Source organism: Bactrocera oleae, chromosome 3 (genome assembly GCF_042242935.1).
Source record: "Bactrocera oleae isolate idBacOlea1 chromosome 3, idBacOlea1, whole genome shotgun sequence".
Lineage (NCBI taxonomy): Eukaryota > Metazoa > Arthropoda > Insecta > Diptera > Tephritidae > Bactrocera > Bactrocera oleae.
Genome location: NC_091537.1, coordinates 92686262 through 92698259, shown reverse-complemented (window position 1 = coordinate 92698259; position 11998 = coordinate 92686262). Strand labels below are relative to the sequence as shown.

Sequence of the window (11998 nt, the reverse complement as noted above, 5' to 3'; positions counted from 1 at the left end):
AGCAAAGTAAAAACATACAGATCCAATAAGCAATGAGAAAACGCGCCAAGTGAACTTGAAGTATCGGCGCGCTTGTGGGAGCGGGTGGTGGGTTCAAGTGTATGTGTTTATGTGTAAACAATCAACAACAACAACAACAATGTAAGTGATATTGAAAAGTCGTCAAAAAATGTTTACAACCCCGAGCGTATTGCACACATGCGCTGAAAGTATTCATTAATAATAACAACAATAAAAGCAACAAACACAATGGTATTATTAAATCAGGCCTAAGGTCTAGCGACAATTAAATCAAGTCAGAGGTGGTAAGTTAATTACAAATATATACACAACTTTGGTTGTATGTATGTATGAACAATGACACCCATCTTTGAATGTGAGTACAGCATAGTTTTTCACTCTTCCAAAATCATATCATTGCTACCGGAATCGCGATATTTTGTAGCCTTTTGCTATCGTAGTTCGATTTGCCAAATTTCATAAAATTTCATTTAACTACTGTCAAATAAAAAAGTTTTCCACACAAGGGCTTGATTATGAAAAATTAGTGTAATCAATTTTCTCAGAAATGGCAAAGAAAGACACCACTAAACAGCTGAAAAACGATTGAAAATTTCTTTTTTTTATTTCATCTGCATACCTATTATTTCGTAGTAGCAGCAGTAAAAAAAACAGTTTTGAATCATTTTGTAGTGTTTTTTTTGCGTTTTTGAGAAAATTTTAAATAGTAATGTATATAACTTTAATACTAACAAAAAGTAGAGCCTTTAATGAATTAAAGCCTACGGTCGTCTTAAAATAAAATCTGATATTTTGACTTGGAAATTTTGATTGAAAAAAGCCCTAATTTTCGATATTAAGTCAAAATAGAGAAGAAAGAATTTATTTGTTAAATTAAAAAAACACAGTGTGCTTGGAACAGAAGGTAAGTTTATACCAAATTTCGCAAAAGGAAAAATTTGTTTGTACCAGATATAAATAAAAAAAACCCAAACACTTGGTTATTTGAATTTTTCACATCAATTTTGAGGTAATGTGAAAAAAGTCTGTATGCAAAAGTTGTAGATCCTTTCATTACCTACAACAGACTCGTAGTTTTGACGAAAATCGAGATAAACCATTCTTAATCTTTAAAAATCAGTCACGCCCCTCCCCTTCCTTTTCCCGACCACAGATCGAACATAAATTATTTTTCCGTTAATGTTTGTTAATTTAACTTGTGTTTACGATGAGTTTTAACCTACGATGCATTTATTTTATTTTTTTATCATTTTTCAAGGCTTCTGCATTGGTCTAAATAAAGAAGTTTTCCATACGAGAACTTCATATTAACCGATAAATTTGTATGGCAGCTATAACCTGTAGCTCGATATCGGCGGTTTCGATTAAGCTTCTTGGAGAAAAAAGGTGCGTGCAAATTTCAAATCGATATACAGATGAACGAACAGACGGACATAGCTAAGCCGACACAGCTCATCACGTTTATCATTTCTGTGCAGAATTTATATGCGCTCCGACGTTTCCTTCTGAATGTTACAAACTACGTGGCAAACTTAATACAGTCTGCTTTCGGTGATATGTTTCCATCCACTCGAGGCTTTCGTACTATGATTACATTACTGAGATATCTATATTTTGGAGAAATATCAGGTTATTGAGAAATTATCGACAGAAAGAGACTACTTGAAAGGCCGCCATTCGTTCCCCTTCGGCTTACGAACTGAAAAACTTATCCTAGAATAAAAAGTAGGATATCAAAAGGAGCATTTAGTACAAGTCGTAGGGTCTTTATACAGTCGTCCAAGCTATATAGTGGTGAATATACTTTCAAAATCGGTGAGCATGGTCTTCTAAATCGCCTACTACTCCTTTCTAAAATGACAAATGTTTTACAAACATTTGGAACCTCAATTTTGTTTCTTTGCCAGAATGCTTCTGAAAGAAATCTGTACCCATTTATAGCTAATTATCTCACATAACTCTTAACTTCACACCACGAGAGACACGTTTGCGCGCGACAATGAGATCAAAGGTTTAAAACTCTAAAAAAAAAATATTCATAATATATTTTTCTTCATGCCAACTCCGCAGCGCCCAACTAAAACAGAACGGACGATCTTGTTAAATGCTTGAATAGCTGCCATCTGCCGACTGAGGCACGAGATCAGCATCATCACAACAAATGAGCGGCAAGCCGGCTAAGTGCCAATTGGCCAAAGTGCCACCAAATAAAACTGAAAAAGGAGAATAAGGGAAACAAAGAAAATAAAAAGTATGCACATCATAAAACGAATTTAAATGATTTGCAAACGCAACAGCAGCGCGCACAGTTTTGTAGCCCAAAGAATGGCCAGCAACGGTCGCACCACGGCCGCGGCGTGACCAACTACACCAACGGTCAGTCGCTTATCACCGCTATCATGTCCACACAGCGAACACGGTAATGTACATTTTAACAAATTAGAGATAATCGTTGCGCAAATGAGCTAAGCGGATCGTGATAACTTTGTGACGATGCACAACGATCGGCCGTCAAAAGCCAGTGTCGCGTTTGAGGCGCTCATCATGACGCTGACAATGATGATGATGATTAGAATGCACTCGCGTCGGGTGCTATACGCAATTGTCGATCAGCAAGGCAAGCCAAGATCTATGTAAGACTCAATCAGCTGAGCAAAGCAATTGAATCAAATTTAATCAAGTGTGTAATTTTTTCTTTGCAACTTTTACACGTTGATTCACTGAAGAAGAATTGAGAGATCATCAAAACGATCGGAGCGATCAAAACGTTCAAAGCTCAAACGTTTGACCAAAGCGACGCGCTCAGCAATGGGGCACGATTTTTATTATATTTACGACTATTAGCTGATGAATGAAACGATTTCGCAGACAGTAATCATTAAAGTATTGATTACAGTATAATCTATGTTATTTCATTCTTATCAAGAAAACTCATCAACTGTGGAATAAAAGCTGCGAAGGTCAGGCGGTGAAAAAGGTCAGCCAATGATGTAACGATCACTTAATGTGAGAACAAAATTGAGTTAAGAAAGAGAAGAGATCAACTGTAAGCAATAACTAATACGTAAGACGTTGAAATTATTAATTTTTTCTACGAACACTTTACGTACACCTTCTACTAAAGAACCCTTCTACTACTCACCCGACAAACACCCTCCACACATACCGCCTTACGTCTATAATAGTGTGTGTAATAAACTGCCGGTCGGCCACAGGTGGTACCATCCGTGACTGATTGATTCATGCTCACGAACATGCCCGAACCACTTGGACGACAAAATAGCTCACACTCGTTGTGTTCCTTTTCATAGCCCAGCCAATTGTAGAACTTTTCTTTATATGGTATTCTGTTGAAGTCGGCACATTGTTCATCACGTTGCCGCTTTTTATTCGCCTTACATTTTTCGTCTTTACAAAACCGAAAACGTTTTATAATACCTCGACAACCGGTGAGGCTATTGGGTTCAGGATAGAATTCTCGGTCAATCGGAGCAGCATCCAGTGAAGTCAGTTTACTTTAACAAAATAAATAAAAAAACATAAATATAAATTAAAAAACAAGAAAAAACGTTAATTTCGGTTGCACGAAGGCTATAATACCCTTCACAAGAGCATTTCTTAAAGCATAAACGGGTTTAAAAAGATCTTTATCTTGATTTCGATTGATGAGTTTGTATAACAGCGATATATTACAGTGGTCCGATTTGAACAATTTGTTTGGAGACCGTTGTCTTTGAAAATAATCCATGCCAAATTTCGTGAAGAAAGTTTTTCATACAAGAACTTGTTTTGGATCGGTCAGTTTTTATGGGAAATAAATTACTATAGTGGTCCTATATCGGCTCCGAGGAATGAGTAGCTTCTTGGAGAGAAAGGGACGTGTGCGAAATTCAGATCGATATCTCAAAAACTGAGTTTGCGTATATACATGCAAACAGACGAACGGCTAAATCGTTTCACGCTGATCAATTATATAAGTATACATTTTATAGGATCTCCGCCGTTTCCCTCTGGGTGTTACAAACTTCGTACAAGCTTAATATACCCTGTTCAGGGAATAACAATATAGAAAGGTTAATATGTACTCAAGGGTTTCGAAAAAGACAAGTGTTTAATTTACCCCCCTTACCTACCTATTTTACTAAGTAAAAAAATTAAACATTGCCAAGTTCATGAAAAATGTATCTTATAAGGGAAGGAACACTAATGAACCGAAAAATATAATTTTATAAGACTTGAACTATCTGTACTAGAAATTATACCTACAAGAGCGACTCTAATGTGTTACTTATGTATTTTTATTGAAAAAAGTAAATGGCTTAGAAAGTGTTTTATTGTTTTTAGCAGAGTAACTCCTCAAACATACAAGTATATATGTAACAAAAAGACAGGTCAGGAGAACAGAAGGTAAACAACTACGAAATCTTTTAAATTGCATATTTCAATAATACTTACCGCTCGATGCATTTTCTGCGGCGAATTTGCACACAGGAATTACTGCATTTAGTCCATTTTTCCCAGCGATCCCAAGTAAAAGTTGTGCCCACACGTTTTATAATGCTAATATGTTTTTTGCGTGTGTGCTTTGGTCTTTCCCCCGTTGCTTCGTCGTCATCGTCATCACCATCGTCATCCTGCTCCTCATCATAATCTATATCCACATTTTCCTCTACACTTTCACTTCTCAAGCTTTCCATTTGATTACCACTGCTTAAGCTTTTCAAAATACCAGTACCGTTAGCTATGGAGGATGACTCGGAATTTTTTACATTAGACGAAAACTCGGCGCCATACGAAAAGCTAGCAAGCGCCAATAAAAACACCAGAAGTAGTTGTGGTTTTAAACTGATGGTAATCGAAAAAAAACGAAGTTAGTTACAGCAATCTAATAAAGTATTTTATAAATTGCAATAATTAAAAATCTTTGTTAAACTATTTTATTTACATAAGTTTGAAAATGTATGTGTAACTCACTCTAACTGCCCATTTAAACGTTAATTTCGCATTTACATGCTCTAATTAGTAAATTGTCTTTGTTCTACCAAAAAGGCGATAAATCCGTTATTTCCAATTCACACATCTTAAAACGCAAACAAAAAATGAAATGCGAAATTTCACGTTTGCAAAAAAGTTGTCATAAAGACCTTTTATGTCAAAAATTGCGATTTAATTAATATTTTTGTTGGCATTTTATTTCAATTAGCTTTTGCTGTAATCACCTAAATCATAGAATTTGCTCAAAACGCGGAAATTGGTGACAAATTGTTTGTATTCTAATTCGTTGGCGATGATCGCATCCCAACCGCGCCCAAATTAATTTTCGCATTATGCAAATTTTCTATTTTTTTTTTTTTGCATACTACTTACGTACAAGTATTTAGCCACAAAAGAGTTCATTGTGCCGCTTTTCTTTTATGTGTTTTTTTTTTTTGCATTTTTTATATGGGTATTCAAACTATAAACAAATTATTTTTATTTATACGCTTCATTGACATTGTTAGGCTTAGATATTTTTTTCCAACGCTGCAATTTCACTTTTATAGAAAACTTCTTTTAATATTTTCGATGGCAATTAATTTTCTAAATTTAGAAAATGATTTTAAATATTTCAAAGATTTCTGAAAAATAAACTTATAGCTCTATGAGTGAATTAAAATTAGTCCGATGCCAATACGATTTTTCCTTTATTATTTATTGGTTTATATTTATTTAGTATTCTATATTTTATTCTGAAAACAAGCAAGGTAACGCCCCCCGGAATTTCAAGCGTAGAACAAACCTCAATATCTTTCGCAACATTTCAGCATTACTTTGATATAAATTGACAATTCGTAAGTTATGCGAATAATTCTGTTTTATTAGCGAACTTGTATTAACACATAAGTTCAAAATATTAAATTTTCGAAAACTTTGCAGAAACGTCCTCGCTGTTGAAACCCATGCAGTCAACTGATTATGCTGTTAAAAAGTATTATTTCCCTGGACCAACTTTCACGCTACACAAGAAGCTTTTTATCTCAATTATGTGGCATTTGTGAAAAATTATATACAAAGACATTTTATATGTGTACATATATATATATATAATATATTATATTTGTATACACATAAAATACTAACATCTGCTTAACGATTGGCTGTGATAAACGGTACGACATTTTAGAATATACTTATAATTGCCACATGTATAATTTAGGTCTAACCATTAGTATTTGTATTAATGGGACCTGCAAGAAGTAGAAGACACCTGCAGAAGATGTTGTGTAGTTTTTACTTTCCCGTCTTAAAAGCTTAAGAAAGAAACATTTTGAAATCTGAACGTGAAAATGCTGTTCGGAGTGAAGATCAATAGAAAAAAACCATAATTTTATTTATATTTCAACAATTATAAACCTTACAGCCTATACGAGTATAATAATAAGCTGGTCGTCACTCAATTCAATAACATGAACAATTTATATTGACTTTCAATTAAATTTAAAAAAGTGAATAAATTCATGACCGATTAGCTTTATGCCTTTCTAAACGATAGGGGGAGTACAATGGGACTAAAGATGGCCTAAATGGTGGTCCTGCGCTTCCCTTTTCAGCCAGCCGAACGATAACTTGAGTAAAAATTTAGATATCCTCTTGATAACAAATTATGTACCTTGAAAATTTGAAGAGGTGCCGCAGATGACCATTATCAGTTCATTGGCAAAGGCACAAAATGGCATTATTCGAAAAAGCATAAAGAGCTATAACCCAATTCCAATTTAGCCAGTAAACTCAACTTTGGCAAAAATACCACCATAGAGAGAAAATGTGCAGTCTGAACAGGGTATATTAACTTTGCCACCAAATTCGTTAGATCCAGAACAAAACGTCGGAAACCCTCAAGTATTCATATAAATACCCAGCGTAATTAACTGCGTCGATTAAGCCATGTCCGAATGTCTGAATATACATATGTACATATGTATGTACGTCAAATAGTCCCCTAACATAAGTGTTGAGATATCGATGGCAAATTTCACACACGTCCTTTTCTCAATAAAAAGCTACCCATTTGTCGGAATCAAACGATTTCGGAGCACTATATCACATATGTACATACATACATATTGTACATAGCTTCCATAAAAAGTGATAAATCAAAATCAAGTTCTAGTATAGAAAAACTTTTTCATTTGACAAGATATCTTCACGAAATTTGGCAAAGATTATTTTCCAAGGCACCGTTACTATCTCCGAATGTATTGTTGGAATCGGATCACTATGGCATATATAATACTTAGCTGCCATACAACCTTATAGATCAAAATTTACTTCTGTATAAGTACATTTCTAAGCAAATCGGAGGCGAGCAGAGTTTAACTGCTCGTTTCTTTAACCTCATATATTTTCCTCAAAGTTCATATTGTGGAAAACTAAGCGGGAGTAAGAACAACTCTGTAAGTGTTCACGCTCATATATGTACATACACACATATAAACCCGGAATAAATTTAATTTAATATCATATGTACACATATTTTTGATGTGATTCAAATTCCGTCCCATCCCAATTTCATAGGCTCGACTGTCGAGAAAGTGGCGTCTCATATAAAATGATATATGTACCATACCTAAAATTTCGATTTCACCTATAAATTTATAAAGGCTTAACTCTCAGAAATACCTAAAATCAATTAAGCTTGATTTATTATATTATTAATTCAATGCTAATTAACGTGTTGTAAAAAAAACTATAAGTAATGTCTAAATAAACTGGGTTTTAATATCAGAATCATAATTAATAATAAGCACTAACTTTGTAAATAAGTTTGCTCTGAAATATAGCATATATAGTTAACATTTTTTTCTGATCATATATTATTGTTAAACTATTATTTATAACAACAATTAAATAAATTAATTATAACAATATTCCACTATTCGCATTATTTTTCAGTCAAATACAACTCTGCTTTTTATTATTATTCACAATCGGTACAATGAAATGAGCAGAGAATGTAGATTATTTTCGTGTTTTGCTTTTATCTGCTGCTTCGTAACATTCGTACCAGCAGAGAATGTAAAATATATATATATATATATATCAGTTCCTATCTATCTATCGTCGCATTTTCAGTTGGCAGCTTTTAATATCAGAGTCATCGCATCTGATTTCACAATCCATTGTATAGTTTTTCGCCTCAACAAATGAAGTTGCACATTTGAAGCTGGTTATTTTACATATATATTGAACCAGAAAGAGAAACAAACTTGAACATTATTCAGTGAGTTGCAGAATTTGAAAAGAAGAACATTCACGAATATACGCGAAGGTATACATATCAAGAAAAACTAGCTGGTACAGCGCTGATTCAGATAACATTTAGTTGCAAGAACTCAACTGCGCAATATATAAACTTCGGAAAAAGTTGCGAAACGCACATAATTTGAAAGTAATTGTAGCCGTCAGGAAGTGTTTCAAGCAGTAACAACCCTCATATTTATATATATTATATATAAATAAAATATTAACAAACGCTTGTACAACAGAAGATCAAGGATAATATTGTGCGATAAATCGATTGTTTATTAAAAAGTTTAAATTCACATAAAAAGAAATGGAGATTTTCACCGAGTTAATAAAAGTCACTTACGATGATGGAAATAGTAAACTCAATATATACATCAAGAAGCCATCGCATAATTACAATGTCATAAAGGATACCATTTCAAGACAACTCTTCGATGAACGCAAGCTATCAAAGTTTGCATTTAAAACTACCTGGTTTGGTAAGTAAAAATAGTTAAAATTAAAAACAAGTTAGGAAACTTCTTGAACACTAATCCGCAATATTATGGCATATGTGTGTTTCGTTTTTCTTATCACAATTTCGTAACAAAGGCAGTGTAATATGACTCATGTGTAGCTGTTCAGTTTTCATTTTGTTTTTGTATCTGCGAGTAGAAAATACTTGTAAATTTATCTCACAAAACGAAAAACCGGTGAAAAGAGATAACTTTTTTCTTAATTTACTTTGATTAGATGAAGATGGTGATGAAATCGACATTTGCAACCAAGTCGACTATGATTTGTTCCTTTATAAACGGTCGGAAAAATTACATTTGTACATCACACCATCGGAGCAGTGGAAGAAAACGTTTAAATTTGCGGACAAGACCGCCCAGAATGATGATGATCCAAGCGCTTTCGTCATACACGAAAATGTAGAATGTGATTCTTGTGGTTTGGCCCCAATTGTGGGTTTTCGCTACAAGTGTATCCAGTGTTCGAATTACGATTTATGCCAACGTTGTGAGGCCAAGCACAAACACCCGGAGCACATGATGGTACGCATGCCGAAAGAAAACTCACCCAGCATAATTGATGCTTGGATAAGTACTCCATGTGGGCGAGGTAACGGCCGCCGAGCAAAGCGTGAACGCAAGAGTTCAAATGCTGGGGGTTGTCCATTTTTTGATACTGGAGCAGCAGGAACACCTGCAGCAAATGAAAATTGCGCTAATACTGATGCCGAACCAAAGATCGGAAAACATCATCACCATCACGAACGCAAGCATCATCGTCGTCAAATGCGCAACGGCTTTTTATCTCACATGTATGAAATGATGTCCGACCTCGCCGAGGGAGGCGCCACATATAGACAAGTGGATGAAAGTGCTCCCAATACTCCATCAGCTCCTTCACCACCAAAGGAAAATAAATCTACAAAGCCAAATGATGTTGATGTTACAAGCGAAGCGGCTAAAGCTGCATGTAAGGCAGCAGCAAAGACAGCTGAAGCAGCTACTAAAATAGCTGCCGAAGTAGCAGCCCAAGTAAACAAGCAGGCTGCTGAAATAACAGCAACAGTTAATGAACAAGCAGCTGCAAATGTTTTGAATGATTTACTTAACGCAACAGTTGGAAATCAGACTAATAATGAAGATGTAGGTGCAGCGGGTGGAAAGGCCACTCTTAACATGGTAAGCTTTTGTAAAAAATAGAGTAATAAACAATATACCATATTTAAATAAATTATATTTTGTAAAATATACAGGCTAGTACTGGAACTTCAACTCCTACATCTCAATCCGATTCAAGCAATATTAACAATAATCCAAATGACAACACGTCGGTGCCAGTTACACCAACTATAGAAGATTTCGCTCAATTCATTGATCCGAAATTCATGAAAGCAGGAATACAGTTGCTTAATAATTTCAGCGGTATGTTCGCAAAAATGCTCGACCCAATGGATGGCGCTGATGACAACAGTTATGCATCTGCATATGCTGGTACTGGCTACCAAGCACGCAAAAGCTCTTCAGCTTCAGCCGCAAGCTCAATGCGCTCGGCTGCAAGTTCCACAAGCACTAAAGCGAACTCAAATGCTAAGCAGACTACCGAAGCAGAAAAATCAAATAACGAGCAATCCAAAAATTCTGGTGTAACTGCGGAGCCAATCAATCCTGATACAACAACAAATTCTTCTGCAATTATCATGGAAAATATCAATGAAAAATCGCGCACTCCGGAACGCAAGCGGTCAGAGAGTGAGGAAAATGACTGGCAAATGATTGACAAACAGGCTGCCGAGTCCACAACAAATTTACTTAATATTTCTGCTGCTAGCTCGACCGAAACTATAGAAAAAATCGAATTACCCGGTGCCGTTGGTATAACGCCAGCTACTCCAGCATCAACACCAGTTGTCGAAAACATGTCTCCAAAGAGCAATTCTGATATAAGTTTTGAACAACTCAGCATGGATTTGAAAAATCATGTTGAAAAGGAAAAGTCGCTTGATCGTATCGAAAGAAGAATTAAAACAGCTGATGTCTTGAATGCTCAGTCTGATTCTATGACTAACAACAACACGCCCACAACATCCGTTAACACTGGCGCTACACCCAAACCACAGAACCTAGCTGTGCTCGTTTATCACAAAGGTAAGTTTGAAATGTAAAAGTAGTGAATAGTTTGATATCAATTTGCTATCTGCTATTCTAAACAGATCCTAGTATCAATAAAGCTATACATGCTATGGTAGCTATGGGCTTTAGCAATGAAGGAGGATGGTTGACACAATTGCTCGAGTCGGTCAATGGCAATATTTCGGCCGCATTGGATTTGATGTCACCGGCACAGAGCCAAGGCAACAATTGAGATATCTATATATAGCTGCAAAGCCTGCTGCTAATTTAGTATTTTAGGATCATTTTTCTCTCTGAAATGCGTGTTTATTTTTTTTTTTTTAACAAAATCATCTTCCCTATACTATAACCGCGTATGCATTCGTTTCTTTGCTGAAACGGTATATCTGCACTACTCACACTGTCAAAAGTGTATTCATTGCCTTGAGCCTTTATCCTGAAATCACTCGCTTTATCCTACCCATATAATTTTTTTCTTTTGTTCTTTGATCAATGAAATGCGAATTTGAATATACATACATACACGTACATATACATATACATATATTTTTTTTTTTATTTTATGAACCAATATATATTTCATATTACTTACACACACATATTTAGCAAAGCTTAACATTTTAATATATTTCATGAATCTATGAATGGCTTTTAAAATGGTTTTCTCAATTATTATATAATATATACGAATTCAATAAATCTTATCCATAAAGGAATGTAATTATATCCACAATAAAAAATATATAAAAAAAAAATTAGAACAGTTTTAAATTTTGGTAGATCTACTGTTATGAAATCCAATTTAGTTTAAATTTGTATTTCATGCTCTGTTAATCAGAATAATGAAACGATTTATTTCAGCAAAGTGTAAGCAAAAACTCGTATAAAAATTGAGGTATTTTCAAATGCAAACTTATTTTGGAGAATCATATACTTGAAGAGGAATATATACGATAATCCAAAAATATGATATCTGTATACTTGAAAACCCGCCAACATCCCAGATTCAACATTTTTAAAACATACTGTTTAAAGTAATTGGCAGCAATGGTCAAATTTATGAAGAA

The 11998-nt window shown here is 34.7% G+C and overlaps 2 protein-coding genes and 1 long non-coding RNA gene across 3 annotated transcripts in view; 2 read left to right on the top strand and 1 right to left on the bottom strand.

Moving 5' to 3' along the window:
• The window catches only part of LOC138856354 (uncharacterized), a 46291-nt gene extending 38284 nt beyond the window's left edge, over positions 1–8007 (top strand). Inside the window, exon 3 of the long non-coding RNA XR_011395569.1 lies at positions 7954–8007. This is a non-coding gene — a long non-coding RNA (uncharacterized lncRNA). The remainder of the gene's footprint in view (positions 1–7953) is intronic.
• Positions 3140–5967, bottom strand: LOC138856353 (A disintegrin and metalloproteinase with thrombospondin motifs 10-like). Its single transcript, XM_070107235.1, has 3 exons — positions 5801–5967; positions 4477–4866; positions 3140–3536 (listed from the first exon to the last, which is right to left on the bottom strand). The coding sequence occupies exons 1-3, from the start codon at positions 5818–5820 to the stop codon at positions 3140–3142; spliced, it is 807 nt and encodes a 268-aa protein (XP_069963336.1). The 5' UTR covers positions 5821–5967.
• A 109-nt stretch (positions 8008–8116) lies between the features above and the next one.
• Positions 8117–11686, top strand: ref(2)P (refractory to sigma P). Its single transcript, XM_014245666.3, has 4 exons — positions 8117–8786; positions 9040–9980; positions 10055–10946; positions 11012–11686. Exons 1-4 carry the CDS (start codon positions 8615–8617, stop codon positions 11161–11163), a joined length of 2157 nt encoding a protein of 718 aa, XP_014101141.3. The 5' UTR covers positions 8117–8614; the 3' UTR covers positions 11164–11686.
• Positions 11687–11998: the final 312 nt, after the last annotated feature.

What these genes read in the sequence shown, in the direction of transcription:
- LOC138856353 (XM_070107235.1), bottom strand. Translation starts at nt 5,820, where the DNA reads ATGTTGCGAAAGATATTGAG. An exon ending in ATGTTGCGAAAGATATTGAG is followed by an intron (nt 4,867 to 5,800) that starts GTTTGTTCTACG and finishes GATTACCATCAG; the next exon opens with TTTAAAACCACAACTACTTC. An exon ending in CGCAGAAAATGCATCGAGCG is followed by an intron (nt 3,537 to 4,476) that starts GTAAGTATTATT and finishes ATTTTGTTAAAG; the next exon opens with TAAACTGACTTCACTGGATG.